At 52.3% G+C, this 25,727-nt stretch overlaps 12 protein-coding genes across 12 annotated transcripts; 6 read left to right on the top strand and 6 right to left on the bottom strand.

The window, feature by feature from the left end:
• Positions 1-423: 423 nt before the first annotated feature.
• On the top strand, positions 424-1,886 carry CC1G_07235 (microtubule-associated protein YTM1; the record flags this gene model as incomplete). The annotated part of the gene is made up of 3 exons (XM_001840453.1): positions 424-651; positions 716-822; positions 875-1,886. 3 exons carry the CDS (start codon positions 424-426, stop codon positions 1,884-1,886), a joined length of 1,347 nt encoding a protein of 448 aa, XP_001840505.1.
• Positions 1,887-2,117: 231 nt separating this feature from the next.
• CC1G_07236 (hypothetical protein) lies at positions 2,118-2,813 on the top strand (the record flags this gene model as incomplete). Its single annotated transcript, XM_001840454.1, has 3 exons — positions 2,118-2,161; positions 2,220-2,447; positions 2,528-2,813. 3 exons carry the CDS (start codon positions 2,118-2,120, stop codon positions 2,811-2,813), a joined length of 558 nt encoding a protein of 185 aa, XP_001840506.1.
• Positions 2,814-3,064: 251 nt separating this feature from the next.
• CC1G_07237 (hypothetical protein) lies at positions 3,065-3,835 on the bottom strand (the record flags this gene model as incomplete). The annotated part of the gene is made up of 1 exon (XM_001840455.1): positions 3,065-3,835. One exon carries the CDS (start codon positions 3,833-3,835, stop codon positions 3,065-3,067), a length of 771 nt encoding a protein of 256 aa, XP_001840507.1.
• A 2,170-nt stretch (positions 3,836-6,005) lies between these two features.
• Positions 6,006-6,592, top strand: CC1G_07238 (hypothetical protein; the record flags this gene model as incomplete). The annotated part of the gene is made up of 2 exons (XM_001840456.1): positions 6,006-6,193; positions 6,262-6,592. 2 exons carry the CDS (start codon positions 6,006-6,008, stop codon positions 6,590-6,592), a joined length of 519 nt encoding a protein of 172 aa, XP_001840508.1.
• Positions 6,593-7,049: 457 nt separating this feature from the next.
• CC1G_07239 (hypothetical protein) lies at positions 7,050-9,029 on the bottom strand (the record flags this gene model as incomplete). The annotated part of the gene is made up of 3 exons (XM_001840457.2): positions 7,050-7,655; positions 7,725-8,138; positions 8,244-9,029. The coding sequence occupies 3 exons, from the start codon at positions 9,027-9,029 to the stop codon at positions 7,050-7,052; spliced, it is 1,806 nt and encodes a 601-aa protein (XP_001840509.2).
• Positions 9,030-9,688: 659 nt separating this feature from the next.
• CC1G_07240 (hypothetical protein) lies at positions 9,689-10,180 on the top strand (the record flags this gene model as incomplete). The annotated part of the gene is made up of 1 exon (XM_001840458.1): positions 9,689-10,180. One exon carries the CDS (start codon positions 9,689-9,691, stop codon positions 10,178-10,180), a length of 492 nt encoding a protein of 163 aa, XP_001840510.1.
• Positions 10,181-10,539: 359 nt separating this feature from the next.
• Positions 10,540-11,714, bottom strand: CC1G_07241 (hypothetical protein; the record flags this gene model as incomplete). Its single annotated transcript, XM_001840459.2, has 5 exons — positions 10,540-10,692; positions 10,744-11,084; positions 11,148-11,226; positions 11,291-11,574; positions 11,645-11,714. The coding sequence occupies 5 exons, from the start codon at positions 11,712-11,714 to the stop codon at positions 10,540-10,542; spliced, it is 927 nt and encodes a 308-aa protein (XP_001840511.2).
• A 731-nt stretch (positions 11,715-12,445) lies between these two features.
• CC1G_07243 (hypothetical protein) lies at positions 12,446-12,932 on the bottom strand (the record flags this gene model as incomplete). The annotated part of the gene is made up of 2 exons (XM_001840461.1): positions 12,446-12,764; positions 12,820-12,932. 2 exons carry the CDS (start codon positions 12,930-12,932, stop codon positions 12,446-12,448), a joined length of 432 nt encoding a protein of 143 aa, XP_001840513.1.
• A 275-nt stretch (positions 12,933-13,207) lies between these two features.
• CC1G_07244 (hypothetical protein) lies at positions 13,208-14,248 on the bottom strand (the record flags this gene model as incomplete). Its single annotated transcript, XM_001840462.1, has 4 exons — positions 13,208-13,599; positions 13,662-13,740; positions 13,798-14,084; positions 14,152-14,248. 4 exons carry the CDS (start codon positions 14,246-14,248, stop codon positions 13,208-13,210), a joined length of 855 nt encoding a protein of 284 aa, XP_001840514.1.
• A 990-nt stretch (positions 14,249-15,238) lies between these two features.
• CC1G_07245 (hypothetical protein) lies at positions 15,239-16,631 on the bottom strand (the record flags this gene model as incomplete). The annotated part of the gene is made up of 5 exons (XM_001840463.2): positions 15,239-15,484; positions 15,572-15,966; positions 16,037-16,115; positions 16,178-16,479; positions 16,541-16,631. The coding sequence occupies 5 exons, from the start codon at positions 16,629-16,631 to the stop codon at positions 15,239-15,241; spliced, it is 1,113 nt and encodes a 370-aa protein (XP_001840515.2).
• A 3,522-nt stretch (positions 16,632-20,153) lies between these two features.
• On the top strand, positions 20,154-20,503 carry CC1G_07246 (hypothetical protein; the record flags this gene model as incomplete). Its single annotated transcript, XM_001840464.1, has 2 exons — positions 20,154-20,208; positions 20,256-20,503. 2 exons carry the CDS (start codon positions 20,154-20,156, stop codon positions 20,501-20,503), a joined length of 303 nt encoding a protein of 100 aa, XP_001840516.1.
• Positions 20,504-20,615: 112 nt separating this feature from the next.
• CC1G_07247 (hypothetical protein) lies at positions 20,616-21,419 on the top strand (the record flags this gene model as incomplete). The annotated part of the gene is made up of 3 exons (XM_001840465.1): positions 20,616-20,732; positions 20,783-21,146; positions 21,199-21,419. 3 exons carry the CDS (start codon positions 20,616-20,618, stop codon positions 21,417-21,419), a joined length of 702 nt encoding a protein of 233 aa, XP_001840517.1.
• Between the last annotated feature and the right edge of the window lie 4,308 nt (positions 21,420-25,727).

Genomic DNA, 25,727 nt, shown 5'->3' with positions numbered 1-25,727 from the left:
TTCGAAGGAATGTCAAGTGGCAGCGGTTTACGCCTGAATATCGGGAGCTTCCACCTGAAGTAATTCTCTGCGATGAATCTTTCGACGATTGGACATGAGTCTACACCAAGATTCAGCGGGATAACTCTAGCGCGATAGTGGGGCATCTCTGTATATATTATCTCTGCCCTTGCCCATGACTTGCTCTATCGCTTGGATGCACCGGTGCGGGTGGATACAAGGCTTGAGGCGAACGCGAGCTCAGAAGCGCCCGCCAAGTCCCCGCCAGTTGTGCTTACCTAATGCGATCAAACCCATCATCAGCGCGTTCAGTTTCCAAATTCCAAAAATTCCTTGTCTTCCTCCTCCTCGAATACCCAATCCTTGGGCGCTTCCCTGGCATTTTACTGATCAACTGTGTTCAAAACCACGAAATACAGGACAATGGACGCTTCAACGTCCAACCAGGCGGTCGTCTTCTCGACCCAGACGCCCTATCCACTGCCGTCTCAAAAGTATATGATCCCAACGACATGGAGACGGTACCACCTTTCACAGCTCGTGAACAAGGCTTTGGGTCTCGCCAAACCTGTTCCATTTGACTTTCTGGTCAAGGGAGAAATCCTGCGCACGACGATAGCAGAATGGTGTGCAGAAAACGGCGTTGGAGAGGTGCGTATTCGTTTTCGTATGAAACCGAATGTGTTTTTATTGATTTTGTTCAAATGGATTCTAGGAAGAAACGCTCGAAATCGAGTATATCGAATCTGTGTTACCACCACAGAGGCTATCAGAGTTCCCGCATGAGAGCTGGGTTTCTGCTGTTTCGTGTTCACTCCCAACGTTAGTCTGTTCCTCGTTGCTGGGCGCAGGAGAAAGTTTGACGGTTTTGTAGACATTTCTTGACCACAGCTTATGACGGCCACCTTCGCGCTTTCGACCTTTCGAAAAACGTTACGCTTGACGCAGCTCTGCATTCAGCCCCAATCACGTCCTTCTCAGTTATCTCCTCCACAGTCGACACCTACAAACTCGCGACATCCTCTCTAGACCTCACCGCTCAAATCAGCGAAATCACACTCGGAGAGCCGCAGTCTTCGAGCAGCAACAAGGTTCTCGCCAGCTTGCACCTCCACACGGCACCAGTCTCCTCTATCGCTGCCAACCCATCCGGAACCCAACTCTTGACGTCCTCCTGGGACAGCCTCATCGGCGTCTGGGACACAACCATCCCACCCAAACACGAAGTACCCGAACCCACCATCACCGCCGCCGACCAACGTACCAAAAAACGACGCAAAGTCGACCCTTCGTCCGGTGACTCTTCCTCGCCCACCGCCATCCGTAAAGCACCTCTCACAGTCCTCAAATCGCACATCGGGCGTGTCTCCAAGGTCGCCTGGCTCTCCCCCACCCAAGGCGTGAGCTGCGGCTTCGACTCGACGCTACGCACATGGGACGTCGAGCGCGGATTGTGCACGCGCACGATCTCGGCTTCTGAAAAGCCGTTCTTGGATCTGGCTGTGAATGTGGAGAACCAGACGGCGTTGACGGTGTCGACGGACAGGACGATGACGTTGTACGATCTGAGGACCGAGGAGGCGTTGTCGGCTGCTGCGGGGTCGTTCCTTCATCCCGCGACGCCGTCGTGTGTGGCTACTACGCCAGAGTCGAGTTACCAGGTTGTGACGGGTGCGTATGATGGGGTGGTTAGGGTGTGGGATACGAGGAGCACGAAGGCGGCGATTTCGTCGTTCAAGGCGTGGGATGGGACGAAGAAGGTTTTGGCGGTGGATTGGAAGCGCGGTGTTATTGGTATTGGAGGCGAGGGTGGGTTGGATGTTTGGAAGGTTGGTTTGGAGAATGAGACCCAGGGCTTGTCGAAGGAAAGTCAAAGGTCGGCTTAGGTTATTTGTCGATTTATCCTTTAAAATTAGATCGCTTTTGTGCGGTTCATCCAAACGGTTGTTTGGTGCACGTTCTATTGACCGGCTGTCTACTGAACTCATTAAACATTTCGAAGGCTACGGAGATCTTTGAAGGCCCTGAGCGTGCCGACATGTGCTGTCGCCGCCTCGTGGGGAGCATTCACTGACCTAAACAGGGACTGGCCAGACATCATCTAACGACTAACCACCATGGCATTGGCCACACTACGGTTCATCGAGAAATACCCTGAACTGTAAGCATCCACCCTACTCAACCTACATACCTCCTCCCCTCACTCAACTCACCTATAGGTACAACGAAGCATTCCCACTGAGCATCGACCTGGGACCGCCAGACGTCCCGCCTCAACTTCCGGTCAAGCCACCGTCGATTCCAGCAGGCGTCCAGAAACCATTCTACGGCGCGGGGTTCTTTATTAACAATTGGTATCTGCGCGGCCACTTGCAGAAGATCGGGTGTCATGAAGCTATCGTGCTCCCATCCCATGTCGGGAGGGATTGGCGGAGACGCCAGTGCCCGTGAGTAAAGTAAAAAGACTTCCATCCAAAAATCAGTTTCGCTAAGTAATTGCACCTGTATATTATTATCCGTCTCTCAGAGAACCGTTCATCGTCCCCTCCATACTTCCCTGCGTCCCTCGTGACGCGTTCATTTATTTCGTCGATGAAGACTCACCTCCACGGGAGGTCCAGAAGTTCCTCGCGCACCGGGATAGGATCCTAGACATCTTTTCCGATATTATGCAGTTCACACCGCAGGAGGCGGCGTTTGTTAGGAAGAATGTCAGGTGGTACCGACACTCGTATAGGGATGAGACGCTTCCGCCTGACATTTGTCTTGATCAGGCTTCGTTCGAGGGTGGGGATTTCATGTTGGTAGGGTAAGGGTAGGACCGGCGGTTGGGCATTGTGATATATCCCTTTTGCGTTGAATGTATGGTATGTAACTCACTGTTGGACGCACTGGTGCAGACAGAGGCAAGCACGAGCTCTGACTTCGGCCACTTCAGGGATGTGGCGTGGCAGCAAGCATCGTTGGTAAGGGAATTGATTGGAATACGCCATTAGGCGCAATGCATATGTACAACAAGGAGGCGCCATAAAGTCTGTCAGAGCGCTAAGGAACAGGATGCTCACTACGCTACTGTCATCTGCAACGGGGCGGTGGGATCCTCCCTCAGGAGCTTTCGGATGGCGACGAAATAACGATTCGAAACCTGACTTCCAATTCGCATAGGAGGCGTCCACCCAACACAGAGCTCTTTGCGGACCTGGCCGCAGCGGACACGACTAGGGTCAACAACGGGAGCCTGGGCAGCTTGAATGATCTCCCAGTCCTTTATGCTGAATTGCGACGGCTGTTGACCTTGACAGGCATCGCGACGCTTCAGAGCCAATACCACGTCTTCTTCTGAGTAAAACCTCATAGCTCCCATTTCCTTCATAAATTCTGGCAGTGCCTCGGCTGCCCTTTCTCCACTTTCCTTCCTCATGGTCCACTTCTCGTACCGTTCCTTTCGCATTTCGCTGTCATGTTGACGCCTTTTCTCCTGCTCTTCCCTGGCCTGCTTGGTGAAGTATCCCTTGTATGGCTCCATCGCCCTTTTCATAGGGGCAACTTCGGATGGTCCGAACAGCTCTGTTGGGTACTTCGCCGCCATGGCGTTCATTTCCCTATCTTTCATGTACTCCTCATCCTGTGCATCTCTATCCTTGCAATCAAGGGACGACACAAATTCTTCGTATCCGTCCATGCAGAACCTGGCAGAACATGTCTCTCGGCGAGCTATATGGCATATCCACCACTCCCCCGCTCCCGCAACCAAAATCACCCATTTTTGGTCCGCAATGATATTTGGCGGAAGAGAAAAGGCATTCGCTTTGGTGGATGACTTGCTCTCTGGCATGTGAGAGCTTGGTGAAGAGGTCGCATATGTACTTGAAGATATTCCCAGCACTTCGGGTAACCGGCCTCTTGAGCTCGACGAGGAGAGGGGCGCATAGATCAGGTATGTTGCCCCTACCAAGCAGTGAAGGTACGTAAGCCGATAGCAGCTCCTTATCAGTCGGTGGCTGTCCGCTATGCCAGTTGATCGTTGGGAGAAGGACACAGTAATCGACTACAACACCTCGAGCTTCGTCGTCTGCGACCGTGACGAAGGAGGTATCTGGGTCACTCTCGTTCAAATGTTCTTTCGTGGTCCTGTAGATGTAGATCTGTGGCGATGGGGAAAAAGCAGTAGACAGGGGTCATGATCGGAACACCGGAAATATGGAGACGTCAAGGTGGTTGCGAGGCTGGAGTGGATGGAAGGACTTAGGGTGAGTCCTTTAAGTTTGAAATTTTGAAACCTGAAGTATCCAACGGGTCCTTCAAAGTACGCTCGACCTCGAACGGATGTCTTTCTCCAACGGGGATGATCGGGCGTCTCATAATACAGATCTCATTGTGGGACTGAAAGCAAGGGGGTTTTAGTGGGTGTCGGGAGGGCGAAACGCCTGCCAGGGAGGAATAGGTGAGAAAACTCACCGCGAATTCCTCAGTGTCGGATATACCTGGCCTGGCGCGCTCTCTCGCAGCCCACACTACCCACATATTGCTGTGGGTGTGCGATAGCGCATTTCCTCCCTGTGGACCTCCGTATTTCAACGCGAGTAAAACCCGCACCTTCAGCTGGCCCAAGCTGTGCGTAGCTGAAAGCCAATAGCTCCACCAAAAAAAAAAAGACCCTGACATGCCGACCCAAGCCGAGCGGTGGGTGCATGTAGATGTCGCGGTCACGTGGGGAGCGTTGACTAGCTTAAATAAGTCCAGAATCTCAGAGCTCACGACTAACCCGTGTAACAACCATGGCGCTAGTAGGAGCCACTGTACGATTCATCAAAAAGTATCCCCAACTGCGAGTATCCTCCTCCTCAATCCCTCCTCAGTTCATTAACACTTAACTCATCCTCTAGGTACGACCAAGCATTCCCGCTGAGTGTCGAGTTGGGACCGCCAGATGTCCCACCTCAGCTTCCGGTCAAGCCATCGTCGATTCCAGCGGTTGTCGCCAGGCCATTCTACGGCGTCGGGTTCTTCATAAACAATTGGTATCTGCGCGGTCATTTGAATAATATCGGATGTAATGACGCTAGCATGCTCCCATCCCATCTCGGGAATGAATGGAAAAGGCGCCAGTCCCCGTGAGTAACGAAACACTTCCTTCGATCAAAAGAGCGGTTTAGCTTATACTTATGTATACATATCCGTCGCCCAGGGAACCATTTATCCTTCCTTCCATAATCTCTTGCATCCCTCGTGACGCGTTCATATACTTCGTCGCTGACTTCTCGCCACCGCAGAAGGTGCAGAGATTTCTCACGCACCGAGTTGAGATTTTGAAGCTCTTCTGCGATATGATGAAGTTTAGCCAACAGGAGCAAGCATTTGTTCTAAACAATGTCAAGTGGTACCGACACTCACACAAAGATGAGACGCTTCCACCTGAAATATGTATGAATCGAGCTTCATTCGATACGAACTCGATGCCAGCGGTGAAGGAGTAGCGATATTGTAGCAGGGCTTTGCGATTATTATTCTACCTCGAACTTCAATGAAGCTCCATGAATTGCTCGAACCTTTGTGTCCACACGGGAGGATTTTGCTCGAGATGGCGGGCAAGGTGTTCCCTACGTCACCCGGGTTCTAACCAGTGTGACTCGTCATGTCAATCAATCGGTTCCAAAATTTACCCAAAACGTACGGTGTACAACGTTGGCATAACGCTGCAGGCCCCAGTCGGTAAACAAGGTGCTTGACACGTGATGTGAAGTTCATTGGCATAGATATACTAATAGCTGGCACTGCGATCCGACTATCGCCAGCGTTCAAGTCTTCCACTACATAAACCTCTTATTCTCTGGCCCACGATGTCACGGTACCAAAGAATTAGAATGGCTCTTTATACGAAGCATTACTCAAAGTGCGTACCCCCCACCGCGTCCAGGATCTATCTCAGTTTGAAGACGGGTTGAATCAACAGATGCAGGGAGGCCTTTCCTCCAAGCATAGACTTTTCCAGCCAGACCAACGTAATGAGCCTCCCTGTCAAGCCTCTCTCGACCGTCGACCCCCACTGGATTATCCCTGTCCCGCTCTATTTCGCGGGTTTCCCGGTCTCTGCGCACTGGGCATATAGTCTGGCTGGTCGGTTATCCGACAGCATGGGTTTTAATGACATCGAGATTGAGGTAGTCAGTAGGTGGCACGATATGGGCGAACCGTGAGTAGGAACTTCTGCCTTTCCACAAGTGCATGTCCTCTGATCGCACTACTTACTGGTATGCCCAGTGAACCGTTCATGGCCCCAAGGTTCTGCCGTTCGGTGACAGGAGACTACATCATCTACTTTTTGTCTATCACCGGTACAGAACCCGAAATGCACCGCAGCGAGCTGGAATATTTTTATAAGCACAGGGACGGTATACTCGCTCGGGCTATGGACCTCTTGAGACTGACCGAGGACGAGAAGGAGCTGGTTAAAACCAAGTTGTTTAAGTGGCATCGGCATATGAAGACTAAGAAGAGGGAGCCAGCGTTGGGGGAGGGTGAATGCTTGATGTGGACCCCTCCCATTAGGAGCAGCGAGGGTCCAGTGGGCACATCCGCGCTCGCTGATTAATTAAGGCCTTCAACCGGTGTACCTTTCCGCGCGACCGTGTTAAATGTAGCGTAAACCTGTGGTGTTACATTATATATAGCGGGGATGAAACAGTGGTTTAATGACGTTTCTCTCTACGTTAACATATCTCGTGGATTCCTCCATGTATTCCTCATTGCTGGACGTGCCAGATAGATCAACGCTACGCCTTGAGGCAAACACGAGCTCTGAACGCGAAGCGCCCGCCAAGCATGGGGCGTGCTTATATAACTCGATCGAAACCCTCTGATTGTTTGGCTACGATTTGGCAACGGCCTCGACTACATCCAGGGTACGTACAGGGTACCGCCTTCCTTCTGGCCATTGGGCTGAAATTTGACCACCACCACCGTGGCTCCCTGTTCTCGCAATTATGACTCTATCGTTCTAGTATATCCCGACCAGGGGCAGCGACCTTGCATCTACAATACACACAAGCTCAAGCTGATACGTGTACATCTTCGCTTTGGGTGCCACCTCTCCTCCTCCACAACGACCTAGATCGTTTCACCTGTGGTTTTCCATCCTGAACATCACCTCCGTCGCTCCCTTCTGTCGTCGATTGCTGCCCTCGTCTGACCCAGCTCTTTGATCGCTTTGCTCCATCGTCTCTCTGAATCGTTGCCGTCTTCCCAATCCCAATCCCTCTCCCACTGCCCGATCCACACATCAGAAACCCTTTCAACTTGAGGTCTGGATCTCGAGAATCCTTTTCCCCGTCGCCGACGACAAGGTTCTTCAAACTCATCGATGAACCCCTTCGCGCTGGTCTTTCTCCCTTGCTGGGCGACTGGGACATACTCCTAAACCGTTTGGGAGAAGATAATCTTCGGAAGAGCGTTCGAGCACCCGACGGAGACGAGGTTTGGGCACCCGGATGCACAGGGTTCCTCCGCGAGACGCGGATGTACCCTTCGGGCGTTTCGATCTCTTCATCTTCGTCGTCGTGCGATCGTTCATTCGCGGGGGTGTCGAAGATCTCCCCGTTCATGGCTCTTGTCGAGTGTGGGAGGAGGGAGGGGTATTGGTCTTGAAGCGTGCTTATCTGCGAATGGAACGTGTCAGTATGTCTGTGGGCACAAGGTTCGATGGATGGACCTAAATGGACACTCACGATGTCGCGATAAGTCTGCCACTCTTCTCGCTGTTTGGTCCACCACTCTCTTGCGTGCTCTGTGACGAGGAGGTTCGATCTGGAAGGGTAAAGGAGCGATTCCACGTTTCTCCTTTCGTTGTTCTTCTCTCCCTGGGCATCCTCGCTTTCCCGACCCTCCTCCTCGTTGTCCTGTCTATTCTTCTCTCCCTCCACGGTAACTTCCGACTGAAGGTCCCCCAATACCCATCCCCACCACCCCACACTCTCCTCCACCATCCTCGTAAACTCTTGGAAGAGACCAAGGTTGGCGACGAGGTCCAGACTGATCTCCTTGAGTGGTTTTCGGAGGGTGGGGGGTTGGCCGGGTCCGGGTGGGACGAGGACGTAGACTGGATTCGAAGTGGTGGATGTTTCTTTCGTTTGGGCGGCAATCTGCAAACAACGACGAGGAGGAATGGTGGGTTAGTCCAGAGGGATGTGGTGCAGTGAGTGGTGAACGAAGAGAAGGGGGAGCGAATGATAGGACGATAAACGCACCTTATACACGCTCTGACGGACATCCCTAAACACCTTCTCGGTTTGTTGGGCAAGCTTCAGGCTTATGGATGCGTATTTTAGGAGGAGGACCTGCTTCTCCTGCTCGTTCGACGTCGACTTGGGCGCTTCGTTCACACCGTCCAGCCCCTCTTCGTTCAAGTTCACCCTGTCCGACGCTTCGTTGGCCAAATCGTTGCTAGCCGATGGCTCTGAGGCTTTAAGCCCGTCCAGCGCCTCGTTACACATCTCGTACGCCGCACAGCACGATTTCATGTGCACATCCAGAGCATCGATAAGCTTCGCGACGCGTGAACGGAGCTTGGAGACGACGGCGCGTATCGAGGGTGTCGATGGCGTCTTGGTTCCAATACCCGGAGGTGGGGTATGAGGCGATCCGGATGTGGTGTGAGGAGCTTGAGTTAAAGACGGGGTATGACTTCCACTCTGCTTGAGTGATAGCGATCCGGAGCCAGAGCCGCTCCGAGTGCGATTCTGAATATTCAGCCCCGAGATGCTAGGGCTGGGCGTAATCGACGGCGATGAGAATGGCGAACCGAAGGGAGAGGCGGAGGATTCGGACCCGCCGAATCTGCTGGTGGACCTGCTGCAGTGGAGGTCGACGGTGGAGCAGTGGCCGTGGTCGGCGAGGGGCTGGATACCGCAAAAGGGCGCGAGGCGGTCCATTACTTTCTTCGTTACTCTGGCGAGCTGGAGGGGGTTGATAGGAGGGGAGGCGATCGCCCCGGTCGAGGATGGTGAGGTTGGAACTGTGGATTGGGAGGCCATGGTGCAGGGTTATTGCTGACTGAGTTGTCCTAGAGGAGCTACTATCGCGCAGTGGGGAGGTGGTACTCGTATAGTGTACGTAGGGGTTGTGAGTCTAGATTGAAGTCGAAAGAGCGTTGAAGACCCATGGTTATATCCAGAAAAGATGAAACGTATGGAACTCGTGTAGGGTACTGTATCTAGACGAAGCTTTTATTGTCCGCTCGGGGAGAACAGAGTTCCTTCACAAAACACGAGGCGACGTAGCGGACTAGAAGAGCCGCCTTCGAGTTTCAGTCGCCGCCTCGAGGCCCGAATGTCACCCAAGCCTCTCAATTATGGTAAAGATGGTGTTGAAGCACAGCCTTGTACTATAGAGAACAAAGTTACGCTCAATACAATAGCTTGAAGTTTGATTGCCGTGCTCTATCAAGAGTCTAACCTTGAGCTCGAGATTAGGTGAAAGCACAGATTCACAGAACACAAGGTAACCACGTTGTTTTCATGTTGAGTGTTCCGTGACTCATGCCTATGTCGTGCATTGTAGTTACTACCATTTAAGTACTGCTGAGCTCGATCCTTGAGGCTAGGAATTCGGAAGGGCGGGCCCGTGGGAAGTCTCCTACTGCGCTAATTACGCTATACTAGGGCGGAACTCCCGTCGAAGCGAGACATACTATATGTCGTCCCAAAGCTGCTATGGCTACGTCAACGACCTTTTGGCTCAAGTGGAAGATCCAGCTCAAAATCTATTGTACCCCCCATTCCCAGCTAGTATACCGACGGCTGGACCCGGTGTACATGTGCCCGTCGCTCTGCCCGCGTCTACAGCCATACCGACGCACGACCTCATCACCCCAGTTCGACATCAACCACCACCCTCCACGTGGTGGTTTGAAGAATACATCAACGACCTCGATTACTCCCCCACCTGCGATACCGACAAAATAGCCGAATTTGACGCATACGCCAAGTGGTTGGTGATCGTCACCGGGACCTGGGAGTGGGATCCAAGGGTAGGTATGTATTGGGATGCAGAGTTTAACGCGATGTGGCCGCCGATCAGTGTAGAGGAGTGGATTAACAGGATGGAATCACGGCCGATGCCCCCAAAGAAACCTAGGAAATCTCGGGCAGGACGTCGAAAGGGGGGAACCTCCTCGGGGAAATAGACTGTTGGTCGGATTGGCGGCGGGAAGGCCAGACTTGGCCCAGGACATATGTCCAGCTGGCAGTGTCTGGTAGTTGCAAACATTTGGCATGTTGAGGATTCCGAACGTTGGGCGTTTAGTTTACGATCCCAGAACTCCATCCGACCCTTTGTCAAACTCGACGTCGTTCACCCAACAGTGAGCATCCGCACCATCCCTATATATCGCTTCCCTCTCCCTAGCTCCTATTATGGTGCGGGGAGAGGAGATTTTCACCCACACATGCATACAATATCTTGCTGCGTCTCACTGCCGACTTGTTCACTTGTACGAGATGGAGAATAAAATAGGAAAATGACGACGTGATACTCCGTATCTATTCATTCTGTGCTTTGACTTGACTCCAAGTCCCCTGTTTTATCCGATCGCGCAAACTGGATCTGCTTCGACAGAGCGGTTGACTCTTCTCCTGGGTGCTTAGCCCACGATCGACCAGTGGCGACGCGAAAGATGATGAGCTGAGGAACGAGAGTCTGATTATGCTTCCATCAGGACTATTCACGTAGATTGAAGTCGATACTCACGATACAGGCGTTGTATCCAATCAGGAAAATACTGTTTGCTTGGTATGCTGGCCAACCGGCTAGTAGGTTGGTGATCGCATATCCGGCTGCAAATATGGTGATAGCAGCGGCCGATTCGATGAACATTGCGACGATACTGGTGTACGGCTTATCATCTGCGTTTGGCAGAACCTTCATCAAGTGATTTCGGGCGCTCAAAAGCCTATAGGCGATTAGAGCCGTAATGGTGATGTGGAGGATGAGGTAGATGAAGGCGTCTACTGTCTCGAGGATGAGTCGGATCTCGCTTTCTTCGAATCCCCAGGTATCATAGTCAGGTACGAGACAACGTATTCCAACTCCTGTGAGTCAAAGAGTGAGACCATGCACCTTGGCTAACACTTGAAGTGGGGGTGTACACTTACCCATGGATAAGATATAAATCAGAACGGGAATAACTGCCAACCCTAAACGATCCCTCCATATAATGAAGCACCGGTACACCTGCCCACAACCAAGCGATTCGATGAGGAGGGTTCCTTTTGGATAGACCTGATCTACTACGTACCAATAGGGCGTCGCCAATCCATGCCTGGAGATACAATGTAACACTCGACGTCTTCATCAATACACCATTGTACCTGCTCTCGAAAACGTCCTGAAAATTATCCAAAGACGGGAGAGTCTCCAGCGCAGCGCGGTGACTCTCTATTCCACTGGTGATGGAGGAGATGCAGGAACATGCCAATATCATGAAGCTGATTACCAGGTACCGTCGCCTCCCTGATCTCTCTTCTTCGGTGAGCTCGCTGAAGATAGTTACGCTGTAGGTCCACATGAAAAGTGCGATTGCTATCGGAAGGTTCGTATGGTCAACATCCGATGAGAAACCATAAGTAGGGAATAAGGCTATGGCACGTACCTGTGCATGCAATGTCGATGGACGTCATGGCCTGGATTAAATTGGCCGTCCAGATGTTGACAGAGGACATTGGAAGGATGATGTACGAGGGTATTCTGAAGGTCACTGGTGTCGAAGTCCTCAGGTCCCACAGTATATTTGTACTCTTTGAAGTATCTCAATTAGGCTCATTGGATTAGTACAGGAACCTGCTGGCAGCCGTCAGTCGCGAATTATCCGTGGCAGATGGTATCAGTGGATTCTCTTAGAAGTCTGACCTGGTCAGCTTGGGCCAGTTCAAGTGATATGAATCATATTTCTCATTCTCCCTCTCCCACAGTCGAATTAGCCTCACAGAATAGATACTTATTGTGCCTCCCTCTCGCTTCAATTGCAATCGATGCGAACCATCTCCTTGCTAGTCTACGAGGTGTGTCCCACTCCCACGAGCCGATGGGACCTGTTGAGAGGTGTCGAAGCATCGGTGCCTTCGGTAGCTTATGACCAAGTGTAATTGGACGAGCAAGAAGAGATTATGCCTCGCATCAGAAAGGTACTCTACTTATACTAGTCCAATATTGTCCCTTGACGAGTATGGAGTAATCCAGGGCACCCTATTTCCGGGAGCTTCGAGGGGAACCGCTCTCCGGTCGTGTTGAGGGCGAAGTCATTTGGGTCAAACACAGTCGTCTAAAGGCGAAGCTAAAGAGAAACTGATGAGATGAGAAGAAAGTAGAGAATCACCTAGATCCTAGTTCCAGAAGAGAGCAGGGTCGATTTAGGAACATACAGATTCGGGGTTTGGTCGAAATGGGGCCTATCCTAATCAGACTCCAGTTGGTCATGCTCAAGGCTGGGAGACTGAGGGAGGGATCTCGTCGTCAAGCAGGCGTCTGGAGGTAGCCTGCGGACACCGTATTCTTCTCCTGTGGGCAAATGCCGATGCCACCTGAATAAGCGCGTCTTGATGAACACCCTCTCTTCTTGGGGGAATTCCATGAGCTCCAAATAGCGATCGAGGATAGCGTCCCGGTTGTCCAAAAAGTACTGGATATCTGTTTCATCTGATCCAGATGTGACGAACCAGATCGCATAATCGCCCGTCGGCCAGCCCCAAAGGTTGGGGAAAAGAAATGGTTTTCTGTAAACGTCGATGTCAGTGGAGCCTCCAGACAACCCGACAGTGATGCACTCACGGTTCCCCTTTGTCTCGCCACCTGAATTTCGCTTCGTCGGTAATCCCTCCGAAGTTGCGGAGTTCACCATACTCGCGTTCGCATCGTTCCCGGATGTATCGTTCAGAGACCATGTAAATACATGCTCAAGAACTACGTACTGTCACTTTTCTCCTCGTGCCTCTCTCCTAAGTAGCCGAAACCAGTGTGTTCCGAGCCGATGTGTCTGACTCTGGACAGTCCCCAGAGTCCCTCGTCTTGACAAACTGGATCTCTCGCGATAGAACTGTGCTTCTTCTACCCGACAATGTACACGGGTGCTTAACCCACGATCGCCCACTTGCCACTCGAAACATGATGAGCTGCGGAGTGAGAGACTGCGGAAGAAGGAATAGGTGGAAAATCAGCCTCAAGACCACGTCGGGGGAGCGTGGGGAAATGGACTGCTGGAGATACTCACAACGACGGCATAGTACCCGATATCCACGATACTCCCAGCTTTCTCACTGGCACCCCAAGTCCCAGAGAGCCTTGCAAGACCTATGATGGAGCGCGGGATAGCGAATACAACAATCGCAGCCGCCGACTCTACCAGCATCGCGATCACATGTGTGTACAACTTGTCGTCTCTTCCGCCAAGTATCTCCACCAGGTTACGCCGAGCGCGTAACAGGCGTATGGTGATCAGTGTGGTGACGGAAATATGTAGTGCGGTGTACACGAAGGCGTCGATCGAGATGAGGATGGTATCCCGGGTTGGTTCCCACTTGGCAATGGGCAGGGACGCTGCGATGCTGAGTCCTGTCGACGACTTTACTTTCAGAGAGCTGGGAGGATCAAAGATTGACGTGATAAAGACATACCGAAAGACACCAAGAAAGTGAACATGGGTATAACCGCCAGCGGGGCTCTACCGTGCCAAATCATATAACATCGGAAAACCTAGAAAGCGCAGCAATAAGATCAAGATTTACGATGGACGGAAATGGAAAGACCAACAAGCAAGATATCCCCAATCCACCTTTGCATAACAAAAGGGAGTGTTCGTAGGAGCGCCATTCCTGTGGACAACTGTTTCTCAATCACTTGGCTGATACCACCCATAGGAGGGGGGGAGATGTCCAACAGGATGAAGTACGCGGATATCAGCTGTGCGATCGCGGTGGTCCACGCCAATCCCGTGAGGACAAAGCTCGCGACGACGTATCGCCCGCGCCCCGTCCTCTCTTGCTTTGGAATTTCAAGGTGAAGCGCAAGGCCGTAGAAGCACATGAAAAGCTCGACAGCTACAAAAGGGTACCTTGTTTGAGTTCTGGTGATAGCATCGATATCTCGGTGGACGAAGAGACATACCTGCGACTGCGAGAGAGGCCAACGCGGGAATATACACCACAACCAAGGCGTCCCATCCTCCCATGAACTCCAGTTGCTCAGGCGGATAGTCTGACATTTCTGAGGGCGTCTTCCTACTAGTAATCACTGCACATTGAACGCCCTCCCATCGATCACCCCGTCGACTTAAACCCTATCTTAAGTACCCCCAGCTTCCAGGAAGAGAAGGGCGGGAAACGGGGGGTCTTGGATCACAGGTGGAAGATGACGTCGCCAGGTCGGGTATGGGCAGGTACCGAGGCATGGGGCTGCCTTCGAGAATTGATACGAGTAACTTTGTCGCCTTCCATCCACCCTATCAACCTGCTTTGGACCAGGCGCTTCGTGGAGTCCGCGGCAGTATATTCTCAATGCTGTGCGGGCCTTCGATTAAGCGCCAGCCCAGTATCCAGTGCGCTCGATACTTAATACTTGTTTGGTAAAACCAGGCTTATTTAAATCGGAATGATGCACCCATCGTGAAAGGTCTCTATGTGCGAACGCCGCAAGGGAAATCACTTCGTTGCATCACGCAGGTCACTAGAATAACATAATACCACACACCTTAGCACAGGTTGGCTAAATAAAGTTTGAGATCCCTTCTGAGTCCTGACGTTAATCTAGTACATGGCGTACAGCCAAGCGAGAAGAATCAGCACAGGGTAATAGGACCCCATGAGGATCCTTTCTCAGGTGACAATGATAGGCACGCCTTGAAGGCCGATGGAATGAGGCCCTGTTCAAAGTTGCCATCATCGATCGAGTTAGCGACAAAGTATAAGTATCTTCCGAGTCGTCGCCTTCCATCCACCTTATCGACCTGCTTTTGAACAGATATGCTCGTGGAGTCCATGGCAGTATCATACTATACGCTGTGCGGGCGCCTTCGAGAGAATGATCCTCCTTTCTGACGTTAACTCTTTACATAGCGCACAGCCAAGGGAGAGAGAGAGGATTCAGCATAGCTTCAAGTCTAGTAGTACACACCGCTCATTAACCACTTCCTTCAGCCCCTAAAGCTAAAAGCCTGAACGTTAAACTTCTTACCCCTCCTACCAAGGCAATGCCTTCAGACGTCACGATTCCCCCGATCGGTTACAGATCTCCCATCCGACTCCCCCCTCTCTATAGGTGCTGGCCCTTCCCTCGAATCGAACCTGTCCACCTCGTCACTTGCCTTCCTCCGAGCATTGAAGTTGAAGGTGACCTCCGAACCGGTTGTAGTCGCAGATAATACCGTCACCAGCGTATCCTCCAGCCGTGCCCAAGACCGGCCCGTCATAACCCTGAAAACGATCATCTGAGGCGAGAGGAACTGGAGAATTTAAATACAAAGTACTTCAGATCCTCCTCCAAGCCTGGGAGTAGAGAAAGTATCGATGCCGAGAGAACTTGAACTCACCATGAACCCACGATACAGCGCCGTCGCAGCTTCCTGCGAAGCCGCAAGGACAACCAGCGTCCCAAGGTGCGCATTCCTCGCCGTCGGGTGTGGCTCCACAAGAATCAGTATATAAATCACCGCCAAAATCACCCCAAACAACGCTGCAGGCACAGCAGCTTCGATAAGCAAATTCGAGGCCGCGCTGTAGATCGATGTTCTAATGCTAAACCCCCCAGGAGAGAACTCCGCTCTAATTCGCCTCTCAAGCCTTACAAGTCGGAAGCTGACGAAGGAGGTGACAAGGACGTTGACTCCGACGGTCGTGAAAAGCCACGCGGCGCGATAGGCGTTGATGAGGTTTGGCGAGTTCGATTGAGGGCGGAGGGTGGATTGGGTTGTTAGGATCCCGAATACTAAAAATTGGAGGATCAAGTGTATGGATGAAGTTAAAGACATGATCGACAGTCGTGTGCTCGTACCTACCGATGGATGCGAGGTACGTGAGAGCAGGGAATACGCAGAGCCACCTCCTGTCATAATAGACAACATAACATCGATACAACTGATGACCACGGTAAGCCCCCTCAAAACGATAATAAGTATCCATCAAGGAAATCAACCAACCAAAAGCGCGTCCCCGACGACAACCCCAACAAGCAAGCAAACGCCTCTCAGAACCGCCTGCCATCGCTCAAGTCCAGGATGTCGCAGACCCCCAGGCCACAGGTCGCCAAACTCAACAACACCCAACTTCTGCGCCGTAGCCAAAGCATCGTAGATTTGGTACGCCTCGAGGGCCGCAATCAGGGTAACGAGGGTGGCTAGAATGAACGAGATGAGGATGTACGGTCTTCGTCGCTTGCGTACGTCTCTGGGTGACTCGATGTGAATCGAGAGGACGTAGAGAGACATGAATATGTGGATTCCTAGCCATGGTGCCCAATTATAAGGTTTCAGTCTGGGGATGTTGTTGGGACCATCACATACCGGCGGTGGGGAGCGTTACTGCGACGTTCGTGAACACGCTCTTGGACCAAGCAGCCCCCAAAACCTCACGTTCGATGTCAGTCAAAGGCATGCTGGAGAGGAAGGTCAGAGAGGGTGCGCTGACAGATTGCGTCAGGTTATATACTGGGGGTAACCGGTAACCATCTGCAACGAAATTATAGCACGGTCCCCTAGGCGTATGTATTTCTGGCCGCGTGCCAAGCGAGCACCAGGCGCCAATAAAACCGCATTTTGACCATGTCAGAGTGGGTACTTGCCACACGAGGCGCTAAAGAGCCACATTGCTACATAGCTTTTACCCGATAGTCACGGAGAGACCACAGGAAATTAATATCGTTATCAACGGTACAGAGTGACCACCTGGGAAAAGCTGTCGCCGTTATCTACAGGGTAGATGCAGTTGTGTACCAGGTCATGCTGTTGTGTACCACGTCTGTGCTAGCTGCCCTGGTGTGCACCAACAGGCTACGGCCATAGGGTACAGGTTGTAGGGCCGCCCTGTCATGTCCCGGTGACGCATGCCAGGCGGACTGTATCTATCGGTGTTCGGGGGGATCAATGAAAGCAGGACACGTGCCCCTCGGGGAGCCTTCTCAATGCTCAGCGCGGAAGGGTAACCATGCCTATCGGCACGGACCTGACCGTGCAATGTGCGCGCCACGGTCGCGCCTAGGCACCCTCAGTCGGTTATGCTTTTGTAGCATACCCTTTTGAAAAGCAATCTAACTACCTCGATTGTATCGGCTGACTAGAAGATTAATAGCCAACGGGGCCCTACCTAAGCTCCTAAACTAAAGTCGCCACCTGTGGCAAAGCTAACGGTCCCTGGCTATCCGATTAGGGACCATACATCTACCGGCAGCATGTACGCCATGACTTGAACCCCTAAGGAGCTTCCGCGTAGTTTTCCTGCCAGTATAGCCTGTTAAAGGGGAGGAAGCCTGTCGTAATTTGTGACCAGTCGTGCCGAGGCAAAAAGTCTATAAAGAGGCTTTTATAGATGTGAAACATGACAAGGAGGTGAGAAACAAGAAATCGGCTGAGTAGTATATGTTTGGCAGAGCCCCGGAGAGCTGGCCAGTGTATATCATATCAACCATAGGTCAGCAACCTCCACACAAATCTTCTACTTACAAATAACACAGATGCCGTTCAAACCCACTGTGTATACCACCAATTTGGAACCGATGCGAGCTGTCACGTAAATATAGCCTCATTGGAACCAGGTATAAATTACGCAAGGCGAAATGCCATACATTGAGGCTCACCAAAATATGTCGGGGTTTGGCCAGCTGCCCCTTCGTTATCGCTATCGCCTTGCTAGCTAGACGGGGGAGTGGCTACCAACACATTCGCCATTCACAACACCGCAACCGTAGATAACGGATGTTCGTATGCAGATACACACGAAGGGAGCTCTAGGTGATGGGGTTGCTCGCTTTGTGCTTACGGATTGGATTGTTGGAATAAATGGGATTTCAAAAGTTTAAATCTCCCCTTGGAGACAGTTTATATAGTTACCTTTTCACCCAAAAGAAGATGTGGACGAGGCAGGCTTTCAGCAAGGTGGCCCTTTGGTATCGACGTCGCCTCTATGAATAGACACGGGAGAGGTTACCACCGTAGACGCGGGTGAACAACAGCCCCACCGTAAATAACGCGATGGTCGTGCGCCGATACACACCAGGGGACTCGGAGCTCTGGGTGATCGCAGCCACGGGAGAGGTTACCACCGTAGTCGCGGGTCCACAACAGCCCCACCGTAAATAACGCGATGTTCGTGCAATAAATGGGATTTCAAAAGTTTAAATCTCCCCTTGGAGACAGTTTATATAGTTACCTTTTCACCAAAAAGAAGATGTGGACGAGGCAGGCTTTCAGCAAGGTGGCCCTTTGGTATCGACGTCGCCTCTATGAATAGACACGGGAGAGGTTACCACCGTAGACGCGGGTGAACAACAGCCCCACCGTAAATAACGCGATGTTCGTGCGCCGATACACACCAGGGGACTCGGAGCTCTGGGTGATCGCAGCCACGGGAGAGGTTACCACCGTAGTCGCGGGTCCACAACAGCCCCACCGTAAATAACGCGATGTTCGTGCGCCGATACACACCAGGGGACTCGGAGCTCTGGGTGATCGCAGCCACGGGAGAGGTTACCACCGTAGTCGCGGGTCCACAACAGCCCCACCGTAAATAACGGATGTTCGTACGCCGATACACACCAGGGGACTCGGAGCTCTGGCTGATCGCAGCTTGATCGGTGTCACAGACGTTTCCAAGTTGCTTGCTTTGTGGGTGCGTATTTGATTCCTTTGAGATGGAATGGATGTGATTGAAATAGTTTAGATCTCCCGTTGGACAGACTTTAGATAGTTACCTTTTCACGGCTTAGGCCAAAAAGCAAAGGGAAAAAAAAAAAAAAGAACTGTAGAGTTAGCCTGGTGCGTGTGTATGCCCACACGCACCAGGCCTACTCTTCAGTTTGGGCAGGAGAGGGTTCGAACCTCAGAGTGCTTACTATAAAGCATGCACTGTCACCACTAGACTACTACCACTGATAAAACACGTTAAAACTATGTCCTTTGTCTAGAACTTTAATTATCACAAGGCAAAAGCCAAGAAATGCACATTGTCGATACCGCCAGCTTGGCGGCACCCATAAACCACTTGGCAGGGAGTGAGTCACTGAACGTGCGCTTCGCTGATGGTATAGCTCTTGGCAATACACCGCCATGCAACCCACAGCCTTGGTAGGAATCAGCAACTGGTGTGATGAAAGAGCATCCTGATGGCCTAACTTGATTTGTAGGTCATGTTCACCAACGCCCGTTCCTAATCCTCAGAGGGAAAGGTAGTCAATAGTCACGGTGGAGCAATTTGTAGGTCTTGTTCACTGACGCCCGTTCGTAATCCTCAGAGTAGCCTGTAGTCACAGTGCAGCGATGCATCTGTAATAATTCAAGAAAAACCAACGACCTAGCTTCTTGGGCCTTAGTTTCGTCGATACACCCCGCCAAGAAGTGAGGAGGGTCTACACCGAGTCCTCGTTTAACCTGTTCAGGAATCACTGGCAACCCTCCCCATGGATAACGCGTAGCCCCACCTCCGACATAGTTCAGCAAGAGGTCCCGGCAAGGTTACCCCGAGGTATCGCATACATACCTTACGATTGACAATTGGTGACTCTGCGCGGAACTTCCCTTCTGTGACGCCATGCATGGCTTGGTCTTCCCTCTCCAAACGATAACCATCCAATACTGACGCAGACAAGTATCAACCAAGCGCTTTACGTAGGTCACCTTAGCAGTGGCCACTCAGTCAATGCCCATGCCAAGATGACATCAAGCACCCATGCCAAGGATGACGTCGTTTATACTTGAAATTTCTCAAGGCGTCGACGATCGCAAGGTTTGACCGTGCACGCACAGCCGACAGACGGTCACCATCGAGGAAGACTTTGATCACGAAGACTTCGCGCCAAGACAAGCGCCCATGGAAGCGTGGGAAAGAAACCAGGTACTGTGCTCATTGTCCCTTCATGGCGTCATCTTTATCGACTTTACCTCCTACACCGGTTCCCCAAACGCTATGACAGACGTATATGTACAGGAAAAGGCCGAATTTGTCAAGGATATGCAGGATGGTGAGTGCTGCCTGGTTGTATAACCTCCTCGCTCATTCCTTCTACAGTCTTTGAACGTCTCTACAATCTAGCGACCACGACCAATCTCCACATAGCAGACATCACACCAAGGCTCGAATGGCTCAACGAGTACACAGACCAACTGCCGTCGGATGCTCAAGATGACCACAGCGAAAACATATCAGACTCGCTTGCCGCCCTTGCTGCCATTCAAAAATACGTTCGCAGGATGCTCAAGGAAATTAGGGACGGGCGTCTGAGGACAAGGGAATATATCGCAGAGGACGTCGAATGAGCGCCATCTTTATTTGGTCCGCTTACATAGTCAATCGTTCACCTCATCATACTTAATTCTCGGGGTCACTACTAGTATGCTTCCCAAATCATAACCTTTCTTCTTTCATCAAATGGCGAAGTGGGATGGAGGATACGAAGAAGGTCGAGCTCGCGTTTTCACGGCGGTTAACTCTGCGTGTCATGACCGAGATAGATTCGAGGATTGGTTCTTTGACAACATCGGCGGTGTAAGTTGTAGGGCTCCTTGAACTCCTTGCCTCGCTGAATGTTTCCCTAGCCCTGCAATCATGAAGAGTGCATTAAGTTTCCAGGTGGTTGCATGTTAACGGCGGAGGGTCTTGGTTGCGCTCCCTGTATCAAGAAGGGAAGACCGTGCCCCTGGAAAGACGCCTACATTATCACCGTCATTCTTGGGGAGTTGGAGGTGCCCTACGGGAAAGCATTCCAGTTTTTCACCAAACTCCTCAAAGACCCCATCTTCCGCGATATCCTTCGCGGGGAATACTCTAGGAACCCGGATCCAAGCGGTGTTCTGAACCCCGTCCAGATTCAAGGCCGGCTCCATGAAGTTGAGTTGGAACTGAAGGAGGCCCGCGAGGAAATCGAGCGCCGTGATGCGAAGCTCAAGAGGCTCATTGAGGGTAAGTCAATTCATTTCCGCCTTGTAATGGTTCGACTAAACTTGTAAATCAGACCTTAAAGAAACCAAAGAGAGGCTGGCTGACTGCAAACGAGAGCTTTCAATCTATACGCAGCGCCAGGTTGAGCTCGCTCCCGCAGGTTCCAACAACCCCGCCGCCGAACGCTCTTCTCGACCATTTTACATCGGCAGCAAGCGGTCTCTGGCAGCCTATCGGCAATCAGGCTGTCGCGAAGAGCGAACACTAAACCAAACTAGAAACCAGATAAGGTGAACGGTTAACGAGATAAAGAGGAGTGAGAGCGATGAGAGACGTTGAGCACTGGGTTGGAGCAATGAATAGAGTGATGAATTGACAAAGAGGTCAAGCTGAGGAACATGCAGAGCGAACTACCTAAGTTATATACTGTAACTACAACCTACATATCCCGCAATGAGTCAGGATGACGAGCGATGAGGCAATACAACAAGAACAATAAGAAAAGGCCACAAGGCTGCGCGAAGGCTGCGCCAAAACAAGGGTGAAACAATAAAGAAGTAATGACGAGTCATAACGAGTCATAAGGCTGTGCAAGAAATGAAAGAACAATAGAGAACAGGGTAGAGGGCAAGACGAGGCAGTGTTCCCATGAGAGAAAGTGTCCATGACGAGAATAAAGGGGAAAAGACAGGGGCAACGATAAGATAAAAGATGAACGAAGCGATAAGATAAGATGGGAAAAATAGGGGTCGTACCAGCAGTTCACGACATTACCCCCCTTCTAAGACTCATCGTCCTCGATGATCCTAGGCAAGCGACGCCCCTCCTCCCAATCCAGGTCCGTATGCCAGAACGGTTGAGTTGTCGGCTGTTTCTGCCAGGGAATAGATGCAAAGGCGGTGGCAGAGATACGACGTGGTGCGTTCGGATGTCGACGGTGGTATTCGGCGATGAGCTCCTGCGCGTTCTTCAGGTTCTCCTCCGGTTCCCAGGAGTCGTGTCCAGCGCCATATCCCTTCCAACTGACCAGGTACATGAGCTTCTGGCCCCTCCCCCTCTTGACGAACTTGCTATCCAGGATGCTGTCGACTTCGTACTCAAGCTCCCCCTCCAGTTCAACAGGTTCAGGCGGGGGTGGCAAGGTGCCGTTGACATCATTACCCTTCCAGGGAGAGAGCTTGTCGACGTGGAAGACAGGGTGGATGCGAGAGAGGTCCTTGGGGAGATCGAGCTTGTAGTCGAGGTCGCCGACGCGTTTGAGAACCTTGTAAGGGCCGAGTCGAAGATCGCCAAGTTTGCGAGTGGGTACCTTGAGCTGAATGTCCTTTGCGTCGAGCCAGACATAGTCGCCTTCCTTGAACTGGTGGGCAGATCGCTTGCCGGCCTCATAGATGTCCTTCTGATGAGCCTTTTCGAGTCGAAGAGCAGCTTCGGCGTCCTTCCGGACATCCTGCAAGTGCTGGAGGCGGTCATCGACGGGTCGGAGTCCGGTTCTCTTGCCAATCGGGATGTTGAAGTGAGGGATGTAGCCATAAAGGACTTCGAATGGTGAGCGGTTGTGGGCGGAGTGGATACGGGAGTTGATAACAAATTCGGCCATTGGAAGGTGTTCGTCCCAATCGTCCTGACGGCGGTTGACGTAAAGACGTAGGTACTTCTCAACTTCTTGGTTGGCTCGTTCGGTCTGCCCATTGGCTTGAGGGTGATAGGCCGTGGTAAGGTTGGACTGGATGCCGAGTCGACGGAGAAGGGTGCGCATGACCTTGGATGCAAACTGGGGACCGCGATCGCTGATGAACTGTAGGGGAAGGCCATGAAGGCGGAAGATTTTCTCGGTAGTAGATGTCTGCGACCCCTTCGGTGGTGATGTCGGACGAGCAGGGGAGGGCGTGGAGAACCTTGCTGTAGTGGTCGGTGAAGACAATGATGGCGTCGTGTCCGTGTGCTTCGGGAAGCTGAGTGATGAGGTCGACGCCAACAGATTCCCAAGGGCCTTGGGGTACGTCCAGGGGTTGGGTGGAGGCCTTGGGGTGCTGCATGTACTTCTTCCGTGCGCAGGTGTCGCAACCGTCCACGTACTTCTTGACAAATGCTCGGATACCGGGCCACCAATACTGTCGTTCAACTCGTTCAAGTGTTCCATGGACGCCGGGGTGACCAGAGGTGGGATCGTCGTGGCACTGCTTGAGGACGTCGCGGCGAAGTTCGTCGTCCGGGGGAACATAGACACGTCCCTTGTAGTACACCAGACCGTTTTCCTCTTCCCATTCGGCAAGACCGTTAACCAGACGGCGGGGACCGGAAGTGCGGAGTTGGGCAAGCCCTTCCAAGACGTGCGTCTCGCGAGTGCTGGCGTCGCGGATACGCTGCTCCAGGGGGTTGACGAGCATATGAGCGGCGGCGAGCTTGGCGAAGTACTCTGGTTTGAGAACAACTTGCTGCCTATTGTCTTCTGCGTCCGTGACCTGATGGGTGTCTAGGCGAGAGAGGGCGTCGGCTTGGGTGTTGCCCTTGCCAGGGCGGTGGGTGAGCAAGAACTTGAAGCGAGAGAGATAGAGGGCCCATCGTGCTTGTCGGCGACTAAGGTCTTGAGCGGAGCGCCAGTACTGGAGATTGGAGTGGTCGGTGACGATCTCGAACGGGTCGGGGAGTCCTTCTAAGAAGTGTCGCCAGTCCTTGAGGGCTTCGATGATGGCCAACATTTCGCGGTCGTAGATCTCATAGTTGCGTTCTGCCGGCTGCATGGAAGCGGAGCGGAATGCGACGGGGTGCCAGAGTCCATCATCGTGCTTCTGAAGGAGGGCCCCTCCTGTGGCAAAGCCTGAGGCATCAACTTCAATGCGAGTGGGCCGGCTCGGGTCCCAGAGGGTGAGGATAGGAGCGGAGGTGAACGTGTTCCGGAGGGTATCGAAGGCCTGTTGCTGGGGTTCGTTCCATTGCCAAGGGGTGTCCTTCTTGGTGAGGTCGTTGAGCGGGCGAGCAATAGTGGCGAAATCCTTGATGAAGCGGCGATAGAAGTTGGCAAAACCGAGGAAGCCTCGTAGGGCACGGAGGTTGCGGGGAACGGGCCAGTTGCGGACTGCTTCAACCTTGGTGGGGTCCATGCGCACTTCGCCTTCTCGGATAATCCAATCCCAAATACTCAATCTCCTCTCGTTCGAACTCGCACTTTTCAGGCCGGAGGTACAAGTCGTGCTTCTTGAGGCGTTGAAGGACTTTGTGAACGATCTGGCGGTGCTCTTCCAGAGTGGCGGTGAAGATAAGAATGTCGTCAAGATACACTGCGACCTTGCCGGCAGCGATAAGATCGAGAGAAGATGGAGTTCATGAGCGCTTGGAAGGTGGCGGGGGAGTTGGTGAGACCGAAGAACATGACCAGGGGTTCGAACAGGCCTTGGTTAGTCGCAAACGCTGCCTTCCACTCGTCTCCTTCCTTGATGCGGATGTTGTTGTAGCCCCAACGAACATCAAACTTGGTGAAGTACTTGGCACCACGGAGACGGTTGATGATATCGGAGACAAGGGGAAGTGGGTAGCGGTTTTTGACAGTGATCTCATTGAGCCGACGATAATCCTGGACAAAGCGAAGTTTACCATCCTTCTTCTTGACGAAGAAGACCGGAGACGAAAGAGGGGACTTAGAGGGACGGATGTAGCCTTTCTTCAAGTTCTCGTCGAGGAAACGGTTGAGTTCCTCCTGTTCATTCTGGGACATGGGATAGACCTTGGTACGCATGGTAGCCGGAGCTCCGGGGATGAGATCGATAGCGTGATCCCAAGGCTTGTGCTCAGGGAGGCGGTGAGACTCGGATTCGGAGAAGACGGAGGCATGTTGGCGATACTGCGGAGGAACCATCTCTTCGAACGTTTTCTGGGGTTTGGTCTTCTGCGCCTCTTCGGCAATCTTCTGGGAGTAAGTGAACCCGGCTGCACACCAGAGTTCGTCGCCAGTGGCTTCAATCAATCCCGCTCGGACCCATTTCCTACGGGTGACGCGGTTGGCACGAATGCGGAGCAATGGCGGTTCCTCTTCGGGTTCCGGAGCAGGATCTGGAGTCGGATCTGGAGCGGGATCGGGAAAAACAGGTGTGGGGATCAAGGGCAGCAGTTACGTCAGAGCTGCTGATCTGCTCCAGAATGGCGTTACCGGAAAGGGGCTCCTCGGGTAAGGGATCTGAGCGTCTTCGTCTGGGATTTCCTCGATAGTGACACTGGCGACCTTGGGGGCAGGGATGTGGAGTGTGCCTTTCCGCCAATCGATCTGGGGGTTGATCTTGCGAAGCCAAGGGAGTCCCAAAATGACGTCCTCACCTCCAAGATCGGAGATGAGAAAGTCCGTCCACTCGGTGTGTTCGTCCACCGTGAGTTCGAGTCGAGAGAAGTGGGTGATATGGCCAGCCTGGTTTGGGGTACCGTCGATGTTAAGGAGTTGGATAGGGTGCCGGAGGGGGTAGGTGGTGATGCGGTGTTTGGCCACAAAGAGGTTTGTCCAGGAACTTGCCAGTGGCGCCACAATCAATCATTGCCGCAGGATTTGCCGTTCGGTTCCTGCCTCTGAGTCTGATCCGGATGCGAAAGTAAGGGATGAACCAGGGTGTATTT

The sequence above is a fragment of the Coprinopsis cinerea genome (genome assembly GCF_000182895.1).
Source record: "Coprinopsis cinerea okayama7#130 chromosome 6 map unlocalized cont3.6, whole genome shotgun sequence".
In the NCBI taxonomy this organism is placed as follows: Eukaryota; Fungi; Basidiomycota; class Agaricomycetes; order Agaricales; family Psathyrellaceae; genus Coprinopsis; species Coprinopsis cinerea.
This window is presented reverse-complemented; position numbering and strand designations above follow the sequence as displayed.